The 20,848-nt window shown below is 37.3% G+C and overlaps 1 protein-coding gene across 1 annotated transcript in view; it reads right to left on the reverse strand.

Annotated features, from left to right (window-relative positions):
- The window catches only part of KIF13B (kinesin family member 13B), a 188,367-nt gene that overhangs the window by 159,930 nt on the left and 7,589 nt on the right, over positions 1 to 20,848 (reverse strand). The window contains exon 2 of the mRNA XM_061200752.1: positions 10,189 to 10,282. Within this exon, the coding sequence (XP_061056735.1) occupies positions 10,189 to 10,282 (94 nt within the window). The remainder of the gene's footprint in view (positions 1 to 10,188; positions 10,283 to 20,848) is intronic.

Consider the following 20,848-nt stretch of genomic DNA (forward strand, 5'->3'; position numbering starts at 1 on the left):
TAAATTCTACTAGAACAGTCTAATTTTTGTTCAGACAGGTTTACTAATCAGCTATCAAACAGTTCATTTTAGCAACCTACTAGCTCTTGCTGGTAAAACTTTGAAAAATCTGTATTTATTGCTATTTGATTATGTGCTACTATTAACCATGAAATAACATGAATTCAACCATACATATTTTATTACCATTTTAGCTTTTAAGAGTCTTCCCGATTCATTTTCCCAGCTACATTCAAAAGCAGTAAATGGTTTGTACACTCAATGGCCGCAGTACTTTTTAAAAAGACGGGGAGGAATCCTCTTAAATATCAGAGTACATAGGACACTGTTCTCCCCACTTTACTCTGACATAATCAGGGCAGACAGGCTCCCCGAGGAAGAGCCCCTTTATGAAATTAAAACATACCACATACTATTCTCCAGAGGAGTAAATTCTATTTGGGCAGAATTATTAGCCTCACTCAAGTCATTTCACAGCAGACAGAACAAACAGATCTATTGTATATACCATAATTACACTTTGCATGACTTCCTTCAATTAAAATCTTTACTTAAAGTAGCATCCATATAGCAGTACAGAAATTTTAAAAGTCATTATCTAATATGACCTAATGATGTCTTCTCCTAACAAGGAATTAGTCTGAAAATGACTTCATATATTTCAAAGCAATTATTGGCATTAGGCCCTCCCCTCAGCAGTATTACACAATACGTTTGCAAGAGAAATGTATGTACATGGGTCAACATCACTTAATTCTGCATCTATCAGATATATATATATTTTCTGCATATATTCATTCATCTACCAAGAACAGAGTACTCTGAACCTCCAAACAAGGACTGGATATACTTTGCTCATATTAGAACTCATTAATTACTTAATGATCTTGACTAAGATCTGATGTCTGGTAAACAATTAGAAGGAATAAAAAGAGTTTTAATGACCTTTCTGACAAGTGCTGGTTAAGATCAACATCTCAGACATTCTTTGCACTAGACTGGCAGTTATAACCCTCACACTATCAATTTATTATTAGGTTAAACATAACCAAACAGGAAGGAGTGGAAAGCCCCATAGTTTTACAAGAAAACAAGAAAAATATCTGCATATTTGTGTCATCTACAGCTAACTCCATCCATGTTGGAGAGTCTCTCCCACATGTACTAAAGAACAGGCCATTTCACAAAATACCACAGAAATCAGTGTTCAGGTTCATTACGATTTTGAAGTCTAACTCTCCAAATGTTTTCTACTTCAGAAAATTCTGGTCTTAAAAATCTTACACTTGGGGAATTCCCTGGTGATCCAGTGGTTGGGACTCAGCGCTTTCATTGCCGTGGGTGTGGGTTCGATTCCTGGTCAGGGAACTGGGATCCCACAGGACACACGGCCAAATAATAAGAGTAATAATAATAATAAAATCTTACACTTGGTGGGTCAGGGTAATAAAGAATTATAAGAGAAACTGTTAGTATATTAACGCTTGTAGTGTTAATTATACACATACACACACACACACACACACGATAGAAAACACAGGGCTAAAGAAGAAAATGGATTAACTGACCGAGGGATTCTCAGTACAATTTATACTAAGAACTTCTTTCCCTTTCAGGTTTCAGTTCTGTTGTTTAAAGCAGCACCTCTAAACAGGCATAGCTCACTGATTCACAGTCTCTCAGACTTGGAGGTACAGTAAAACAATTTTCACTGCAACGCTTGTTTGGAATTTACTGCAAACAATAGATGAGAGGGGAAAAAAAGCTTTTTTTTTAATTTTGGTTTTTTAAGAGGAAAAAAGGAGGAACAGCGTATTTGATAAAATATGAACAATTAGCTTTCCGCCCCAACATAAACTTGTGATATTATTTTTGGCTCCTCTTAATATAATTTCTTTTGCCTTTAAAAATCAGGCATTAGGGACTTCCCTGGTGGTGCAGTGGTTAAGAATCCGCCTGCCAATGCAGGGGACGTGGGTTCGATCCCTGCTCCGGGAAGATCCCACATGCCGCGGAGCAACTAAGCCCATGCGCCACAACTACTGAGCCTGAGCTCCAGAGCCCGCGAGCCACAACTACTGAGCCCACATGTCACAATTACTGAAGCCCGCGCACCTAGAGCCCGTGCTCTACAACAAAGATAAGCCACCAAAATGAGAAGCCTGCGCACCGCAACGAAGAGTAGCCCCCGCTCGCCGCAACTAGAGAAAGCCCACACGCAGCAACGAAGACCCAACACAGCCAAAAATAAATAAAATAAATAAATTTATTTTTTAAAAAAATCAGGCATTATACTTTAGTAGTCAATCTTTTTTGAGTCACGTATCTCTCTGACCCTTTACTAGAAAAAGGCATTTGTGGACACATAATATTGTGCAAACAATTTCCAAACACACATAGTGAAAATGTAAAGAAACAGAAAGACAAAAAACCAAATTCTGGAAAAGTTGTTAACTGTGGTGGAGAAGAAAGGCATTAAAATTGGAGGCTGTTCACAACAGGCTTTAACTGTATTGGTAATGATTTATTAAACTGAGTGACAGGTGCATAAGTGTTTTATTCTTTAAACCTTTTTATACACTATATTTTTTAAAACTTTGCTCAATTTTTTAAAACCTTACAAGAAGTACCACTCAACAGAAAAGTATACTAGAACCTGAGGTTCCAAATCAGTAGCCAAGAGCTGAATCTGGCCAAGACCTGTTTGGTTTGGACAGCACAGCGTTTTATTTTGTTTTTTAATTGTAATCTGAATGCCTTTGGGCAGGGTATACACTCTCCAATTAGCCAGAGTCACCACCATTTTCCTTACAGTAAACGAGGGTTCTTTAAAAGCCAAAGAAACTGGAATCCTCATACACTGCTGGTGGAAATGTAAATCGGTGCAGCCGCTTTGGAAAACAGTCTGACAATTCCTCAAAATGTTAAGCACAGAGGTACCATACGACCCAGAAAGTCCACTCCTGGACATCTATCTAAGAGAAACGGAAACATATGTCCACAGAAAGACCTGTGGACAGGTCTTGTATACAGATGTTCAGAGCAGCATTATTCATAATAGCCAAAAAGTGGAAACAACCCAAATATCTATCAACTGATGAATGGATAAACAAAATAGAATATGATGAAATATTATTCCACCATAAAAAGGAATAAGTACCGATAAATGCTATAACATGGATAAACCTCAAAACCATTATGCTAAGTAAGAAGAAGCCAATCACAGAAGACCACAAATTGTATTTCATTTATATGAAATGTCCAGAATAGGCAAATCTCAAGCCTAGAGACAGAACATAGATTAACAGTGTGATAAAGATGTCATAAAATTAGATAATTGTGCTGGTAAATATAATAAAAACCATTGAACTGTTCATTTTAAAGGTGTGAATTATATGATATGCTTATTATATCTCAATAAAGTAGTTTAAAAATAAACCAAAGACATCCATTCAGTCTAACTTTGGCTCCCAAATTGTGGTCTGAGGACTCCTGAGGGTTTCCTAGAGCTTCTCAGTGGGTCTTGAGGTCAAAACTATTTTCATAAAATACTAAGACATTTGCCTTCTTCACTGTGTTGATATTTGCATTGATGGTGCAAAAACAATGGTGGATAAAACTGCTGGGACCTTCGGCACAGTGACACCAAAGTAGATTAGTTATCGATAGTCAATGCATTCTTTATCTCCATACACGCACAGCAAAAACAAACAAACAAACTTTACTGTATGAGTTGTGGGCCAAACTAGTCACTCTTTTTAATAGAACAGCATTTCTCCTAGAAACAACTGTCAGTTCCTATCAGAAAATGCATTCCCATTTCCAAACTCACAGAAACATAACTCTCATAACACAACTGTTTCATAAAGTGGAGGCTGCCACCCTCCATGAGAAATCACACCTCACTCCCTTTGAAAACATTTTAAGTATCTCAATTTTTTAGCCAGAGTGAGCACGAAAGCCCTGTCTGGTGGGTAGAGGAGGGAATGAGGCAAAAGGCAGAAGATAAAACTTAGCCTAAGAAACTATTTTGTCCTATCATGGTGACAAGCACTAGCATTAACATTTTATTATAAGATAAAATTTTAATGTTTTAAGACATAATTCAAACAAAAGAAGGCTTAAAGATTTATTTAGCTATTTAAAAAGGGACTGTTCTACATCATGGTATTATTGTAACTAGTGATAAAAGGGACTTAAAGTGCTCCTAAATGTGAAGAATCACACACTGAGAACTACACTTGTAAAAATCTACTAAGAATAGATAACGAATTAGTCACTTATTAGCCCTAAAAGATGATTTGTAAATATGGTGCTGAAGATTTGGGAAAGCCCATGGACCAGTCTAGAAAACTAAATTGGTTTAGTGCAAAAGGATAATTCCAAAAAGGCATTTAATGTACTACTAGTACAAGCAGTATGGCTCTGCAAGAGAAAACAAATAGATCAAATCTGTCAATGTGTATCTAGTACTATACATAGAAGAAAAAGACGGAACTGGTGGATACAAGTATTTCAGTCCCTAGGGTGTTTGAGTTGAGCACTGTGGAATAGAGTCAGTCTGTCCTTAATCTTCTCCATATTTAATAAAACGTCCCTCTGTTCTTACCCTATGTTCACAAGCAATGTTTTAATCTGGTTTCACAAGTTGGTTGATACTACGGAGAAGCCCGGATGACAGGGATTAATATTTTGTTCACTGTAAACTTAAAATTAAGGGGCTATTTCTCTAACACATGGCATGTTAGTCCCTAAGAGCCCCACCAACTTTGGGCAAACTAGATAAAATAAAGTTTCTGACTTTGCAAAGCTGAAATTTTTCTAGAACTAGGTAATTTCTTGATAGGCATGTATACTCAAGTACTGAATATATTTTGGTTTAAAAAAATTTTAGGGGGCTTCCCTGGTGGTGCAGTGGTTAAAAATCCGCCTGCCAATGCAGGGGACACGGGTTCGAGCCCTGGTCCGGGAAGATCCCCCATGCCGCAGAGCAACTAAGCCCATGTGCCACAACTACTGAGCCTGTGCTCTACAGCCCGCGAGCCACAACGACTGAAGCCCGTGTGCCACAAATACTGAAGCCCGTGCGCCTAGAGCCCACGCTCCACAACAAGAGAAGCCACTGCAATGAGAGGCCCATGCACCGCAACGAAGAGTAGCCCCTGCTCACCGCAACTGGAGAAAGCCCTCGCGTAGCAACAAAGACCCAATGTGGTCAAAAATAATAAATAAACAAAACAAATTTTCTTAAAAATTTTACTTCCTTTATGAAGTTATAGCTCACAAACATACCATGGACTACAACTTGAATACAGGCCATAATAACAGTAACAGTAAGAGTCAAAGTAATAGCTAACTTTTATATAAGGTTAACTGTACACCAGGCATTGCCACTTTACATATTTTAACTCACTTAATCCTCATAACAACCTATAGGCAGGTACTATTATAATCTCCACTTTACTGAGGCAGAGGACAATTACGTAACTTGCTCCACATCACACATGTTAAGTAGCAGAGCTGAGATTCAGTCCAGGATGTCTGACTCCAAAGTCAGCATTTCTTAATCTCTTGTTAGCCATGTACAATCAATTTTCTGAATTTTAAGCATCTTATTTGTCAAAACAGTTTTGAAATTCCACATATATAGCACAGCAAAAATGTTTCCCAAATTCCCATGATTAAGCTGTTGAGCTGAAAACGGTCTACCTCCTCATTTAACCATGACTTTTATTAGCTTTAATAAGCATAAACATCAAACCATGAAATTTTCAGAAGTTAATGCAAAATTAATCAGAAAAATATACAAACTATTGTTATAAAATGTATATATGTTCACTTTCAAAGTATACTAACTTAGGTTGTAAGTATACATACAAAACTAGTCATAGTTTTAGATTAATAGGATTGGATACTATTCTAAAAACAAGGATATTGTAGCTTTTAAAGGAAAAACATTAATTTGAGCTTTTCTGACTAGTGATTTAGACTGACCAAATCACTTTTTTTAATGTTAGTTTCGAATCCCTGGCTCTCTGCTATTGGGTTGGCCAAAAGGTTCGTTCGGTTTTTTCCGTAAGATGGCTCTAGTAGCACTTAGTTGTCTTTAACTTCATTCGAAACAATTTTGTTAGACTGTATTGTGACAGCTGTCATATCAGTGTGCATTTAAAAAAAGACATTAAAATTGGTGAATTTTTGTGTAGCCATTTTAATATTGAAGATGGAAGGAAAACAGGAACATTTTTGGCATATTATACTTTATTATTTCAAAAAAGGTAAAAACACAACTGAAATGCCAAAAAAGATTTGTGCAGTGAATGGAGAAGGTGCTGTGACTGATCAAACATGTCAAAAGTGGTTTGCGAGGATTCGTGCTGGTGAATCCTTGCTGGACGATGCTCTGTGGTCGGGTAGACCAGTTGAAGTTGACAGCGATCAAATTGAGACATTAATTGAGAACAATCAGCGTTATACCATGCAGGAGATAGCCGACATACTCAAAATATCCAAATCAAGCGTTGAAAATCATTCGCACCATCTTGGTCACGTTAATTGCTTTGATGTTTGGGTTCCACATAAGTTAAGCAAGAAAAACCTTCTTGACCGTATTTCCACATGCGATTCTCTACTTAAACGTACTGAAAACGTTCCGTTTTTAAAACAAATTGTGACGGGCGATGAAAGTAGATACTGTACAATAATGTGGAACGGAAGAGATCGTGGGGCAAGCGAAATGAACCACCACCAACCACACCAAAGGCTGGTCTTCATCCAAAGAAGGTTATGTTGTGTATATGGTGGGATTGGAAGGGAGTCCTCTATTATGAGTTCCTTCTGGAAAACCAAACGATTAATTCCAACAAGTACTGCTTCCAAGTAGACCAACTGAAAGCAGCACTCAATGAAAAACGTCCGGAATTAGTCAACAGAAAACACGTAATCTTCCATCAGGATAATGCAAGACTGCATGTTTCTTTGATGACCAGGCAAAAACTGTTACAGCTTGTCTGGGAAGTTCTGATTCATCCACCGTATTCACCAGACATTGCATCCTCGGATTTCCATTTATTTCGGTCTTCACAAAATTCTCTTAACGGGAAAAATGTCAATTCCCTGAAGGACTGTAAAAGGCACCTTGAACAGTTCTTTGCTCAAAAAGGTAAAAAGTTTTGGGAAGATGGAAATATGAAGTTGCCTGAAAAATGGCAGAAGGTAGTGGAACAAAAGGGTGACTACATTGTTCAATAAGGTTCTTGGTGAAAATGAAAAATACGTCTTTTATTTTTACTTAAAAACTAAAGGCACTTCTTGGCCAACCCAATACAAGTATACCTCCTATAAAACCATAACTTGTTGTATGGATTAGTCATTCTACAAACTAGATGGTAATTAACCTTAACTTTGTAATTTGTGCTTTCCCTCCTATATTTTTCTTTTAATGGAGTCAACGTATACCACTGAACTGCTACATCCCAAAATTTCTGTTTTCCCTTTTCACCTTGATATTATACTAAAAGAAAAAGTGCTTCTCATGAGGTGGTCTTTTGTCATACTAGTAATGTTCTTGTTTTTAATCTGGGCGCCAGTTATAGGACTGTTCAACTTATGAAAATTCATCAAGCTATATATACTTTTCTGTATGTATAGTATGTACTTCAATAAAGAGTTGTTTTTTAAGAAGCTGTGCTTCCTAACTTTACTTCACCAAAAGCCATTACATACCAACCTTATTGACAGTTGTCATTTCTAAAAGTTTTTTTTTTTAATCAGACAGTACTCTATAGCACTGAGTTAATATTCAATCTCTATTTTCAGCACACATAAAAAAAGAGTCATCCAAGATACTCTATGGAACCAAAAAGTGCTATTTAATTCTTTCACAAATCCCTAAGATTTAAAGGTCTCTAAAGGAAAGAAAACATTTTTTTAAAAAGCTTCTATGTGCTCATTTGATTCTCACAATTACCTCATCAGGCAGACATTACACACTTGTGGATGGAGCCACAACAATACATCTCCCACCCCAAATGCTTTCCTGATGTGACACTAACTTTCCTCCACTCAAAGACGGATGGGTCTATGTTTCCTCTTCTTGAAACTGTGTAGAGCTTTATACCAGCCTTGAGCAAGAAAATGTGACAGAAATGACGCTGTGTGACTTTCAAGGTTAGAATATCAAAGGCGATACTTCTTCCACCTGGCTTTCTCGTACTCTCAGGACGCTTGCCTTTGGAACCTGCCACCAGACTGTGAGTAGGTGTTCTGCCCGCAGCCCCAGAGACATCTCCAGCCAACAGGTGGCATCAACTGCCAGACCCAGGTGAGCCTTCGAGTCTTCCCGGTAGGCCCCAGACAGCATGGAGCAGAGCAAGCCATTCCCGCTGAGCCCTGTCTGAATTCCTGACCCACAAAAACCAGGAAATAATACATGATTATTGTCGTTTTAAACCACTAAGCTTTTGAGGTAATTTGTTACACAGCAATAGAAAATGAAAACACTTTACAAATAAAAAACACAGGTAGATAACCATGCCAGCAAGTGGCAGAGCCAGAATTTGAATCCGTCAGTCTGTATAAAAAGCCCACATTCTTTCTACCAGAGGGTATTGCCTCCAAGTTTGTTCAGAGTCGCCCACATTGCCAAAGAAAGCCATAGTCTTCAGATTGGAAGCTCTAAGAGCAATAAACAGCCCCCAAATTAATGTTTTCAATTAACACTCAGGACAATAGGTCATTCAGTTAGTAGGCTCAAAATCCCAGCTCCTTTCTTGACACATCTATACCCTTCCCACCCTAATAATGGCATATCCCAGAGATGCTTAAGAAATATCTCTACATCAATAACAATAAACCTGAATATTTACAGAACACTTTACAAAGCACTTTAACAATCACTAATTTGAGCTCATAGAGGTGTGAGACAGGTAAGGCAGGTATCATACAGATAAGGCTCAAAAAAGTTAAAAATATATACTCCAATAAAAAATAATTTTAAAAAAATCAACTATACTCCAATAAAAATTAATTTTAAAAAAAGTTAAAAATAACTAACTACAATAACATAAGTAGGGATTCTATTTCAGATTTTCTGACTCCAAGGCCAGTGCTCTTTTCAGTGCAATTCAACTTGAAAGAACCTTTATGGAGTACCTTCCGGGTATATTTCCATATACAGCACTGCTCTACAAGTACTCTGAAGCACCTACTTTGTGCAAAGCATCATGGCAGGCACCATGTGTTCTCCACTTCCAGGATCGGCACAAAAACATCTCTGATAGAGCTGATCTCTACAAACAGCCAGTCTTTCCCCACTCTGACCTATTCTCTACATTGCCATCCAACAGCTCTTCCGAATCCACCTCCTTAATCACAATAATTAAAAAACTGTCAAAGATGACATCCTACCCATAAAAATACAGGCCAAATCTCATCTGCTTTCAAGGTCTTCTGTAAACTGACTCCAACTTACGTGATTAAATTAATTTTCCCGAACTTGCTGAGAAAAACCAAATTAATCTCTTCCTTCCTCCCCACATTCACTTTCTTTACAACTTCTTGCCCTCTCTTTTGTTCATACTATCACCCAAATCCAGAACTGATGCTCAAGTATTCATCCCCAACCCCTGACAAAGAGTCTCTTCCCTCCAAGACCTTAAAATCTACTGTTAAGCTACAATTAATAATTCAAAACAATATATAATAACTAAATTAGGTAGTACAGATTATAGCTCATGGCGCCTTAAAAGAGAGGAATCACTAAGGGCTGCAAGAATGTCTTCAGGAAGATAAGAGCACTTGAAATGGGCTCTAAGTGACACATAGGATGAGAATTGGCAGAAGTAAAAACAACACACACTGAGGAACAACCTAAAAGCCTTCCCTTTTACCCGACTTCTTCCCGTTCACATCTTACCTAAGCCTCGAGCCAGTACCATCTCCTCAAGAAGCCTTCCTCAGTTACTTCACAATCTAACCGACGCTCTCTTCTCGGAGCTTCCAATACCATTACTGCCTACAACACGCATTCTGGCACTCAGTCATTCCATATTACAGACCTCGTCTATCTGGCAGCAATATGTCTCCACATAGTAAGGATTCAATATTTGTTCAACTCTCAGTTCAGCAGCCATTGTTGCTTTCCACCATTTAAAAATCCATTGATCGCAACACTGGTTCTTAACTTACCGGGCATCTCCTTTGGAAAGATTGGTATTTACAGGACTGAGAATAACCTTGTTTGCATCTACATCCACCACACATCTGGTATGCAAGTCAATTTCTGCAGATTAAAAAAAAGAAAAAAAATTAGTCATTTTTGAATAATTTATGTCAGAAAAAGCTTTTGACAAAAAATCCAACACTCCTTCATGATAAAAACACTCAACAAACTAGAAATAGAAGGGAACTTCCTCAACCTGATAAAGGGCATCTAAAAAACCTGCAGCTAACATCACGCTTAACAGTAAAAGACTGAACGGCTTACCCTCTGGCATCAGAAATAAGACAAGGATGTCTACTACTGCAACTTCCGTTCAAAATTGGACTAGAATTTCTGGTCAGGGCAGTTAGGCAAGAAAAACTATTAAAAGGCATCCAGATTGGAAAGAAAAAATAAAACTACCTTTGTTTGCACATTATATGATCTTATATATAGAAAATCTTAAAGAATCCACTAAAAACTACTAGAATAAACAACTTCTGCAAAGTTGTAGGATACAAGATCAATATACAAGAATCAGTTGTTTCTATACACCAACAATGAAAAATCCAGAAATGAAGTTAATAAAACAATTTCATTTATAATAGCATCAAAAAGATTCAAATACTTAGGTATAAATTTAAAAGAAGTGCAAAATATATACACTGAAAATTCCAAGACATTGTTGAAAGAAATTAAATATTTAAACAAATAGAAAAACAACTTATGTTCATGAATTGAAAGACTTAATTCTATTAGGATAGCAATACTCCCCCAATTGGTCTATAAAAATTCAAGGCAATCCTTATTAAAACCCAAGTTAACTTCTTTTCAAAAGTTAACAAGCTGATCCTAAAATCTATATGGAAATACACAAGACCTAGAAGAGCCAAAAAATCTTGAAGAACAAAATACAAAGATGACAACTCAACAATTTCAAACTTACTAAACAACTACAGTAATTGTGGTACTAATATAAGGATAGAAGGATAGACGTATAAATCAATGGAACAGGGAGTACAGAATTATACTCTCATATTTATGGCCAAATGATTTTGACGACACTGCCAAGAAATTCAATGGAGAAAGTATAGCCTTTTCAACAAATAGTGCTCGGACAACCTCATCAAAATGAAAAATTTTGTTCTTCAAAGGACACCATTAAGAGAGTAAAAAGACAATCCACACCAAAAAACAAACAACCCAATCAAAAAATGGGCAGAAGAACTAAATAGACATTTCTCCAAAGAAGACATACAGATGGCCAAGAGTCACATGAAAAGATGCTCAACATTGCTAATTATTAGAGGAATGCAAATCAAAACTACAATGAGATATTACCTCACACCAGTCAAAACGGCCATCATCAAAAAAACTACAAACATGCTGGAGAGGGTGTGGAGAAAAGGGAACCCTCTTACACTGTTGGTGGGAATGTAAATTGATACAGCCACTATGGACAGCAGTATGGACGTTCCTTAAAAAAACTAAAAATAGGAGACTTCCCGACGGTCCAGTGGTTAAGACTCCGTGCTTCCACCGCAGGGGGCGTGGGTTTGATCCCTGGTCAGGGAACTAAGATCCCACATGCCATGCAGTCAAAAAAAGAAAAAAAAAGCAAAAACTAAAAATAGAGCTACCATATGATCCAGCAATCCCACTCCTGGGCATATATCTGGAGAAAAACGTGGTTCGAAAGGATACATGCACCCCAATGTTCACTGCAGCACTGTTTACAACAGCCAAGACATGGAAGCAACCTAAATGTCCATCAACAGATGAATGGATAAAGAAGATGTGGTACATATATACACTGGAATATTACTCAGCCATTAAAAAGAATGAAATAATGCCATTTGCAGCAACATGGATGGAGTTGGAGATTATCATACTAAGTGAAGTCAGACAGAAAAAGACAAATAGCATATGATATCTCTTATATGCAGAATCTAAAAAAAAATGATACAGATGAACTTATCTACAAAACAGAAACAGACTCACAGACTTAGAGAATGAATTTATGGTTACCAGGGGGAAGGGTTTGGGGGAGGGATAGGTTAGGAGTTTGGGATTGACAAGTACAAACTGCTATATTTAAATCAGATAACCAACAAGAACCTACTGTAAAAAAATAAATAATTTTTTAAAAAAGAGAAAAAAAAGAATTCTTGGGGAAAAAACAATCCACAAAATTGACAAAATATTTGTGAATCATATATCGAATAAGGAACTTGCATCAGAAAATATAAAGAACTCCTACAACTCAATAATTTAAAAAAATTCAATTTTAAAATGGGCAAACAACTTGAACAGACATCTCTCCAAAAAAGATACAGAAATGGCCAATGAGCACAAGAAAAGATGCTCAACATCATTAGACAATGGGGAAATGCAAATCAAAACCACAATGAGATACCACTTCACACCCACTAGCATAACTCTAACCAAAAAGATAACAACTTAAACTAATATAATGTTGTAAGTCAATTATATTTCAATTAAAAAAGAAAAAATAATAAAGTATAAATTGGATCATGTCAAAAAAAAAAGACAGGTAAGTATAGGTGAGGACATGGAAAAATTGGAACCTTCATACATTACTGGTGGGAAAGTAAAATGGTGCAGTCACTTTCGAAAATAGTCTGGCAGTTCTTCAATGGTTAAACACAGAATTAGTATATGACCCAGAAATTCCCACTCCTAGGCATACACCCAAGAGAAACCTATGTCCATACAAAAGTTTGTACATGAATGTTCATAGTAGTATTATTTGGCTACTCATAATATCTAAAAAGTGGAAACAACCCAAATGTCCATCAACTAATGAATGGATAAATGTGGTATATCCATAAAATGGAACACTATTTGGCAATTAAAAGGAAGGTACTGACACATACTACAACATAGATGAAGCTTGTGCTAAGTAAAAGAAGCCAGTACAAAGGACCACATATTGTATGACTTTACTCACTCCTAATGTTCTGAACAGGCAAACAGAGACAGAAAATAGACTAGTTATTCCCCGGAGCTGAGAAGTGACTGCTAGTGGGTATAGGTTTCTATTGGGGGTGATGAAGATGTACTAAAATTGTGCGGATTGTTTTCACAACTGCATGAGCACAATAAAACAACTGAATTGGGGACTTCCCTGGTGGCACAGTGGTTAAGAATCCGCCTGCCAATGCAGGAGACACGGGTTCGAGCCCAGGTCCGGGAAGATCCCACATGCCACGGAGCAACTAAGCCCGTGCGCCACAACTACTGAGCCTGCGCTCTAGAGCCCGCGAGCCGCAACTACTGAGCCCATGTGCCACAAATACTGCAGCCCACGAGCCTAGAGCCTGTGCTCCGCAACAAGAGAAGCCACCGCAATGAGAAGCCCGTACACTGCAACAAAGAGTAGCCCCCGCTCCCGCAACTAGAGAAAGTCCACATGCAGCAACGAAGACCCAACACAGCCAATAAATAAATAAATTTATTTTTTTTAAAAAGTTTAAAAAATAAAAAACCACTGAATTGGTTGAATTATATCATACATGAACTATATCTCAATAAAGAGAAACATGGCCACATCATGTTTTTGTTCTTATATTCTTCAAAATTTCTGACCCAAAGTATGAAACTGTTTCTGTTTGCCTTATCTCTATTACCCAAAGATATGCTCTAAGGAAAGAAACTGCACCACACTGGAGTCATTTTGTATTTCCCTAAGAACCTTGGCCAAATGTCAATGTCAAACTCATTATAACTTTAGAGTATCTGCACTGCCAGGAAAGATGATTTCTATTTTGTTTCCTTTAACTTATATAATTGAGACAAATGCAAACAAAAACAAAAATTTCCCTCCCCGTGCCTACCACAACTCAATCTTTCTCACATCAGTTATTCTACATTTGTTCTCAAAGATATAATCTAGAAGTACCAAAAATTTAGTGGTCTTTCTTTTAGCCAGTACATTTTTCAGGCAAAGAGAAACTGAAAACATCAGAGATATGTTTTACCCAGGTGTGGAAGACTAACCTGGAAAGGCAGATGTTTCACTGTGGTCAACTAGTATGAAAGCCTATTTCTAATACGTTGTGTTTAAATCCACTCTATACTACCACAGAAATGCTGCAAGAAAGTCTCAGTCACAATGCAAAAACTTTTCAAACATGCATTTTTACTTCTTTCTTTCCTTAGGCCCAGAGCTCAAGAAAGTTTGCAATCATTGTACTTTGTTAATACTACCCCTTAATGACCTCTAACCATATTGTATTGGCTGACCCTGTGCAGTCAAATCTATATTGTACACAAATGCTTTACCAAGGCTCCAGAAATTGTACTGACTCAGAATCTCCATCTCACCACCCACCACAAAGTTAGATATTAGTTTCTTGCAAGAACGTTAGGTCTGAGCAAAGGAGCTGCATGTATAGTTCTGCACGCAGAAGTACTCATCTAGAATGCATGCCTGCAAAGCTGTAAATCAAATATCTCCCCCGCCCCCACTAGAGTTTTGCCTTCATTTCAGATGATCTGGAATTGAAAAAGGATTCAAACATTTTCTTTCAATATTTTGTAGGCTTTTTCCCTATACTCTTCACAGCTCCTCCATCCTGCCCCTCATGACTTCATTAGACACACTAATAGTTTGAAAGCATTAAATGGCATGATTAAGGAACCAATCCCTGGAAAATCCTATATAATTCAAAGAATCACCTAGTAACTAATATATCCAACCTAAACTCATTTTGTCCTAAAGAGTACAACACTTACAAATGTCCCTACGTTTAACACCCAGTGGAGGTGGCCTTCAAAATATAAACAACTATCTTCTTTATTAGCTCAGTTTTTATTACCAAACAAAATTCCCACCCCAACGCTGTTAAAAGAAGGCTTTTCACAAGACTGTTTAGAATATGGGTGGAACATCTAGGACACACACTCAAGCAAATAAGAGCAGTGAGATTTGAGGAGAGTCTAAGGGTCAGATATATGAAAAGCATTTTATCACCAAATACCACCAATGCTTGAATGAAATTATACTGCTACAAAATTCTAAATATGACACTTTCTCTATGGAAAACTTCTTGCTCTATACTGCTTAGAAAGCAAAGCTGTGATTAAATATTAATTGATTAAATAGCAATACCAAATTTAGGCCTTAAATTTAAGGCGAATTTAAAAAAGAAAAAAAAAAATTTTAACACCTACCAAAAATCCAAAACATAAACATCTTCCTCTTAGTTTGGAACAATACTTAGATTAAAAAGATAAAGACCCAGCTGCTATGCACTACCTTTGCAAAAATAGCATTAAAGTACACCCATGTTCATAGCAGTATTCACAATAGCTAAAAGGTGGAAGCAACCCAACTTTCCACCAATGGATGAACGGATAAACAGAATGTGGTATATATATTCAATGGAAGATTATTCAACCTTAAAAAAAGAATGAAATTCTGCTAAAACATGGATGAACCTTGAAGACATTATGCTAAGTAAAATGAACCAGTCCCAAAGGATAAGTTTTGTAGGATCCCACTTATATGAGACACCTAGAGTAGTCAAATTCATAGAGATAAAAAGTACAATGGTAGCTGCCAGGGGCTGGGTTAAAGGAGTTAGTATCTCATGGGCATGGAGTTTCAGTTCTGCAACATAAAAAAGTTCTAGAGATGGATGGTGGTGATGGTTGTACAACAATGTGAACGTACCTAATGCCACTGAACTGTACCCTTAAAAATGGTTTAAGATGGTAAATTTTGTTATATCTATCTTACCACAATAAAAAATAGCACTAAATACTCACTATTATAATAAGTAACACATGGACAACAGTTTATTCTCAGTGAAACCTAAAATTATGAGATTGGGATTTAATTAGTACTATGTCTGAAAACCAATAAAAAACCAGAGTGATCTTAGAGTTAAGTAGTGCTATAAGTTTAGGTCATGACCAGTCAAGCTTTATAGTACTCAGAACCATGAATTCTTTGATGTATTCACGAGTCCTTTAAAAAAGAAAGAGAGGGACTTCCCTGGTGGTGCAGTGGTTGGGAATCCACCTGCCAATACACGGGACACAGGTTCTACCCCTAGTCCAGGAAGATGCCACATGTCGCAGAGCAACTAAGCCTGTGCACCACAACTACTGAGCCTGCGCTCTGGAGCCTGCGAGCCACAACTACTGAAGCCCACGTGCCTAGAGCCCGTGCTCCACAACAAAAGAAGCCACCACAATGAGAAGCCCGCGCACCACAACAAAGAGTAGCTCCCGCTAGCTACAACTAGAGAAAGCCCGCGCACAGCAACGAAGACCCAACAAAGACCCAATGCAGCCAAAAATAAATAAATAAATAAATAAATAAATTTTAAAAAAATAGAGAAAGAGAGAGAGAGAAAGAAAGAGAGAAAGAGAGGAGGAAGGAAAGAAAGTTAATTTAGTCCACTAACATTAAAGATCCCATATTATTTCCCAAACAGGATCTTTTTCTAGGTCAAGTTCCTCAAGATGAATAAAATATCAACAGCTGACAATTTAGCTTACTCAGCCAGCAAATTAGTCACCCTGTAAAAGTGAACAATAATTTGAAACAAGTCTTTCTTCAATGCATAAATCAGCTATGGCTCTTTCTTCAATGACATCATAGTCAAAGATAGGCAGGGCGTGGGTGACTCCCTTTATATAACTCATATTCCACCTGGGGAAATGCATCATTCTCAGTGTGGACAAAATAATTCTGAGTTGCCCATTCATTAACCTGCTTTTCTAATTCTCCAGAAAATTAACAGTAATTTTCAAACGAAATCTACTACTCAGAAATATAAATGAACCTCCCTTTACCTATGTCACATTCCTAAAAAGCTATAACTTACTGTTAAATTCATGAGGGTCCATTTTTAAAAGGAAGATAGTAAATTATTTGTAAGATTCACATTTTAATTAAATTGCAAATTTTGCATGCTATATATGGTTGGTTCTATTTTCAACTAAATTGTGTCATGTGCCTAATATTTTTACATGTCTATGCATGCTGATGATACTCATAACTCATATTTCATGTATGAAGCCCTTGTTTTCCCAACTGGAATGTAGTATTCTTACTTGCAGAATAGGGAATAAGACTTATAGTTCTTTACTATACTTACAAGTTGCTTGGGACCCACTGACCCAAGAAAAAAGAAAATTATGTGATGCCACAGAGGTAAAAAGCAAATTAGTAGTTTGCTTTCTAGTAAGAGATATATAAAATATCCTAATCACCTACTTTTATGTTTTTACCAGTGAACATGAAAATCTATTCAATAAACAAAAGATAAAATATAACTGAGTTCTAATACAGCTAAAGAAAAAACTGAGGAATGAAGGAAGATCCAAGACACGACGCCTGATGGGGGGACAAAAGATAATACCAAAATAATTGAAATAATCTTATGTGGCCCAAAACATAAAATGTGTATTTTCAAGAAACCAATCAACTTCAGAGGGTTAGAAAGCAGGTATTTAAAAACTTATAAGGCAAAACCAGAATAGCCAAACCAATCTTGAAAAAGAAGAACAAAGTAGAAAGACTACACTCACCAATTTCAAACTTACTACAAAGCTACAGTAATCAAGACAGTGTGATACTAACCTAAGGACAGACGTATAAATCATTGGAATAGACTTGAGAATCCAGAAATATGCTGTCAACATTTATGGTCAACTAATTTTCAACAAGGGTGCCAAGACAATCCAATGGGGAAAGTATAGTCATTTCAACAAATGATGATGGGACAACTGGGTATTCACATGCAAAAAGACAAAATTGGACCTCTACCTCACACCACATTCAAAAATTAACTCCAAACAGATCAAAGTCCTAAATAAATGTAAGAGCTAAAACTATAAAACTCTTAGAAGAAAACATAGGCATTAAATCCACATGACCTTGGGTTAGGCAATGGTTTCTTAGATATCAAATCAAAAGCACAAGCAACAAAAGAAAAAAACATAAATTGGACCACATCAAAATGAAAAACTTTTGGGCTTCAAAGGACACCACTGAAAGAATGAAAAGGCAACCCACAAATTCAAGACAGTATCTGCAAATCATGTATCTGTTAAGGGACTGTTACTCAGAATATACAAAGAACTCTTAGAACTCAATAATAAAAAAGACAACTCAATTTTAAAAATAAGAATAGGGTTTGAATAGATATCTCCGAAAAGATATGCAAATGGCTTAATTACACGAAAAGATGCTTAATTAACATCACTAGACATTGGGGACAAGCAAATCAAAAATCATAATGAGATACCACTTCACACCCACTAGGATGGCAATAATCTGGAAACTTCATACATTGTTGGTGGAAATGTAAAATGGTGCAATAACTTTGGAAAACAATTTAGCAGTTTCTCAAAAGTTAGAGTTACTATATGACCCAGCGATTCCACTTCCATGTATACACATACTCAAGAGAAATGAAAATATACAATAACTTATATATAAATGTTCATTATTCATTGATAGCTTAAAAATGGAAACAAGCCAAATGCCCATCAACTGATGAATGAGCATCAAAATGCAGCATATCCATATCACAGAATATTATTCAGCTTTAAAAAGGAATGAAGTATTGATTCATGCTACAACATGGATAAATCCTGAACACACTATGCCAAGGGAAAGCAGATACAAAAGTCCATATGCTACATGATCCCATTTATAGTAAATGTCCAGAAAAGGCAGATCCACAGAAACAAGAAGTAGATTAGTGGCTGCCAGGGGCTGTGGGGAAAGGGGAGGGTGTGGGTGTGGATGGAGAGCGACTGCTAACGAGAGTCTCTCTCTCTTTGGGATGATAAAAATGTTCTGGAGTCGGATAGTGCTGATGGTTGCACAGCTCTGCAAACACACTAAAAGCCACTGAATTATACACTTTTGATACGTGAATTACATCTCAAAAACAGCTGAGCAGGAATGGTCCCACTGCCCTCAATGGATACAAATTATGGTCCAAGTCCTTCAACCACACTTCTAGACACTCACTACATTGAAGATCCCAGCCAACCCAATTCTTCTTACTCTCAATTAATAACCTCACATTCTACCTCAGCTAGAAAATTAAGCACTCCAGGGCTTTCCCATTATATAATTATCCTCTTCCCTCTATACTTCAAAAATTTCCATCTCTAGGGACTTCCCTGGTGGGGCAGTGTTTAAGAATCCGCCTGCCAATGCAGGGGACACGGGTTCGATCCCTGGTCCGGGAAGATCCTACATGCGGTGGAGGAACTAAGCGCGCGCGCCACAACTACTGAAGCCCACACACCTAGAGCCCGTGCTCTGCAACAAGAGAAGCCACCGCAATGAGAAGCCCGCGCACCACAATGAAGAGTAGCCCCGGCTCCGGCAACTAGAGAAAGCCCGCGGGCAGCAACAAAGACCCAACGCAGCCAAAAATAAATAAATTAATTACTTAAAAAAAAATTTCCTTCTCTATTGGTTATTTCTATTTATAACAAGGCTCAAACATCTCCCAGACTTTGGGGGGAAAAAATGCCTGTTCCTAACTACACCTCTAGAGACCGCTCTTTACCTTTCCTTTCTATATGAAGCTTTTTTGTTTTAATTGAAGTAGAATTGATTTACAATGCTGTGTTAGTTTCAGGTGTACAGCAGTGATTCAGCTATATACATACACACACACATATATATTCTTTTTCAGATTCTTTTCCCTTATAGGTTATTACAAAATACTGAGTATCGTTCCCTGTGCTATACAGTAGGTCCTTGTTAGTTATCCATTTTATTTATAGTAGTGTGTGTATGTTAATCCCAAACTCCTAATTTATCCCTCCCCCCTTCCCCTTTGGTAACCATATGCTTGTTTTCTATGTCTGTGGGTTTATTTCTGTTTTGTAAATAAGTTCATTTGCATCTTTTTTTTTAGATTCCGCGTATAAGCAATATCATATGATAGTTGTCTTTCTCTGTCTGGCTTACTTCACTTAGTATGATAATCTCTAGGTCCATCCATGTTGCTGCAAGTGGCATTATTTCATTCTTTTTATGACTGAATAACACTTCTACATGGAGCTTCTTAGAAGAATGCTCACGTATATACACTGCTTCCGTATAGACACACACACTGATTTCTCAGCCCACTACCAACATGCCAACACCAATTCATTCATTCAGTCAAAATTATTCTTCTGCCATTTTTTGCCCTGGGCCTCCACATTACTTTCACCAGCTTTTCCTTATGCCTCTCTTCTCGGCCTCTGTGACCTCGTCCTTCACGCATGCCTTAATTTGATGTCTTATCTTCTAAATATAATAACAACTCGCAAATCCACACGTATCTCTAGTCCCTTAGTTTCAGACTCCTGTACAACAGCTTTCTGCATCCATCCGCTTGGCTGCTCTTCAGAACCTAAAACTCAACCAGTCTGCTGTGTTTCTTCCAGGCATGCACTACATCTTAGTTGTAGGTGCAGTGCATGGCATGTGATAAGCACTGACTAAATATTGTTGAATGTCCAAGAATAGAGCCCATAATTTCCCACACCTCCACCCTAAAACCTGCTTCTCCCACGTTTCTGATCTCAGTTAATGACACCAGCACTCGTTCACTCAGTTATCTAAACCAGAAGCTTTGCAGTCTTCCTATATTT

Source organism: Eubalaena glacialis, chromosome 9 (genome assembly GCF_028564815.1).
Source record: "Eubalaena glacialis isolate mEubGla1 chromosome 9, mEubGla1.1.hap2.+ XY, whole genome shotgun sequence".
Lineage (NCBI taxonomy): Eukaryota > Metazoa > Chordata > Mammalia > Artiodactyla > Balaenidae > Eubalaena > Eubalaena glacialis.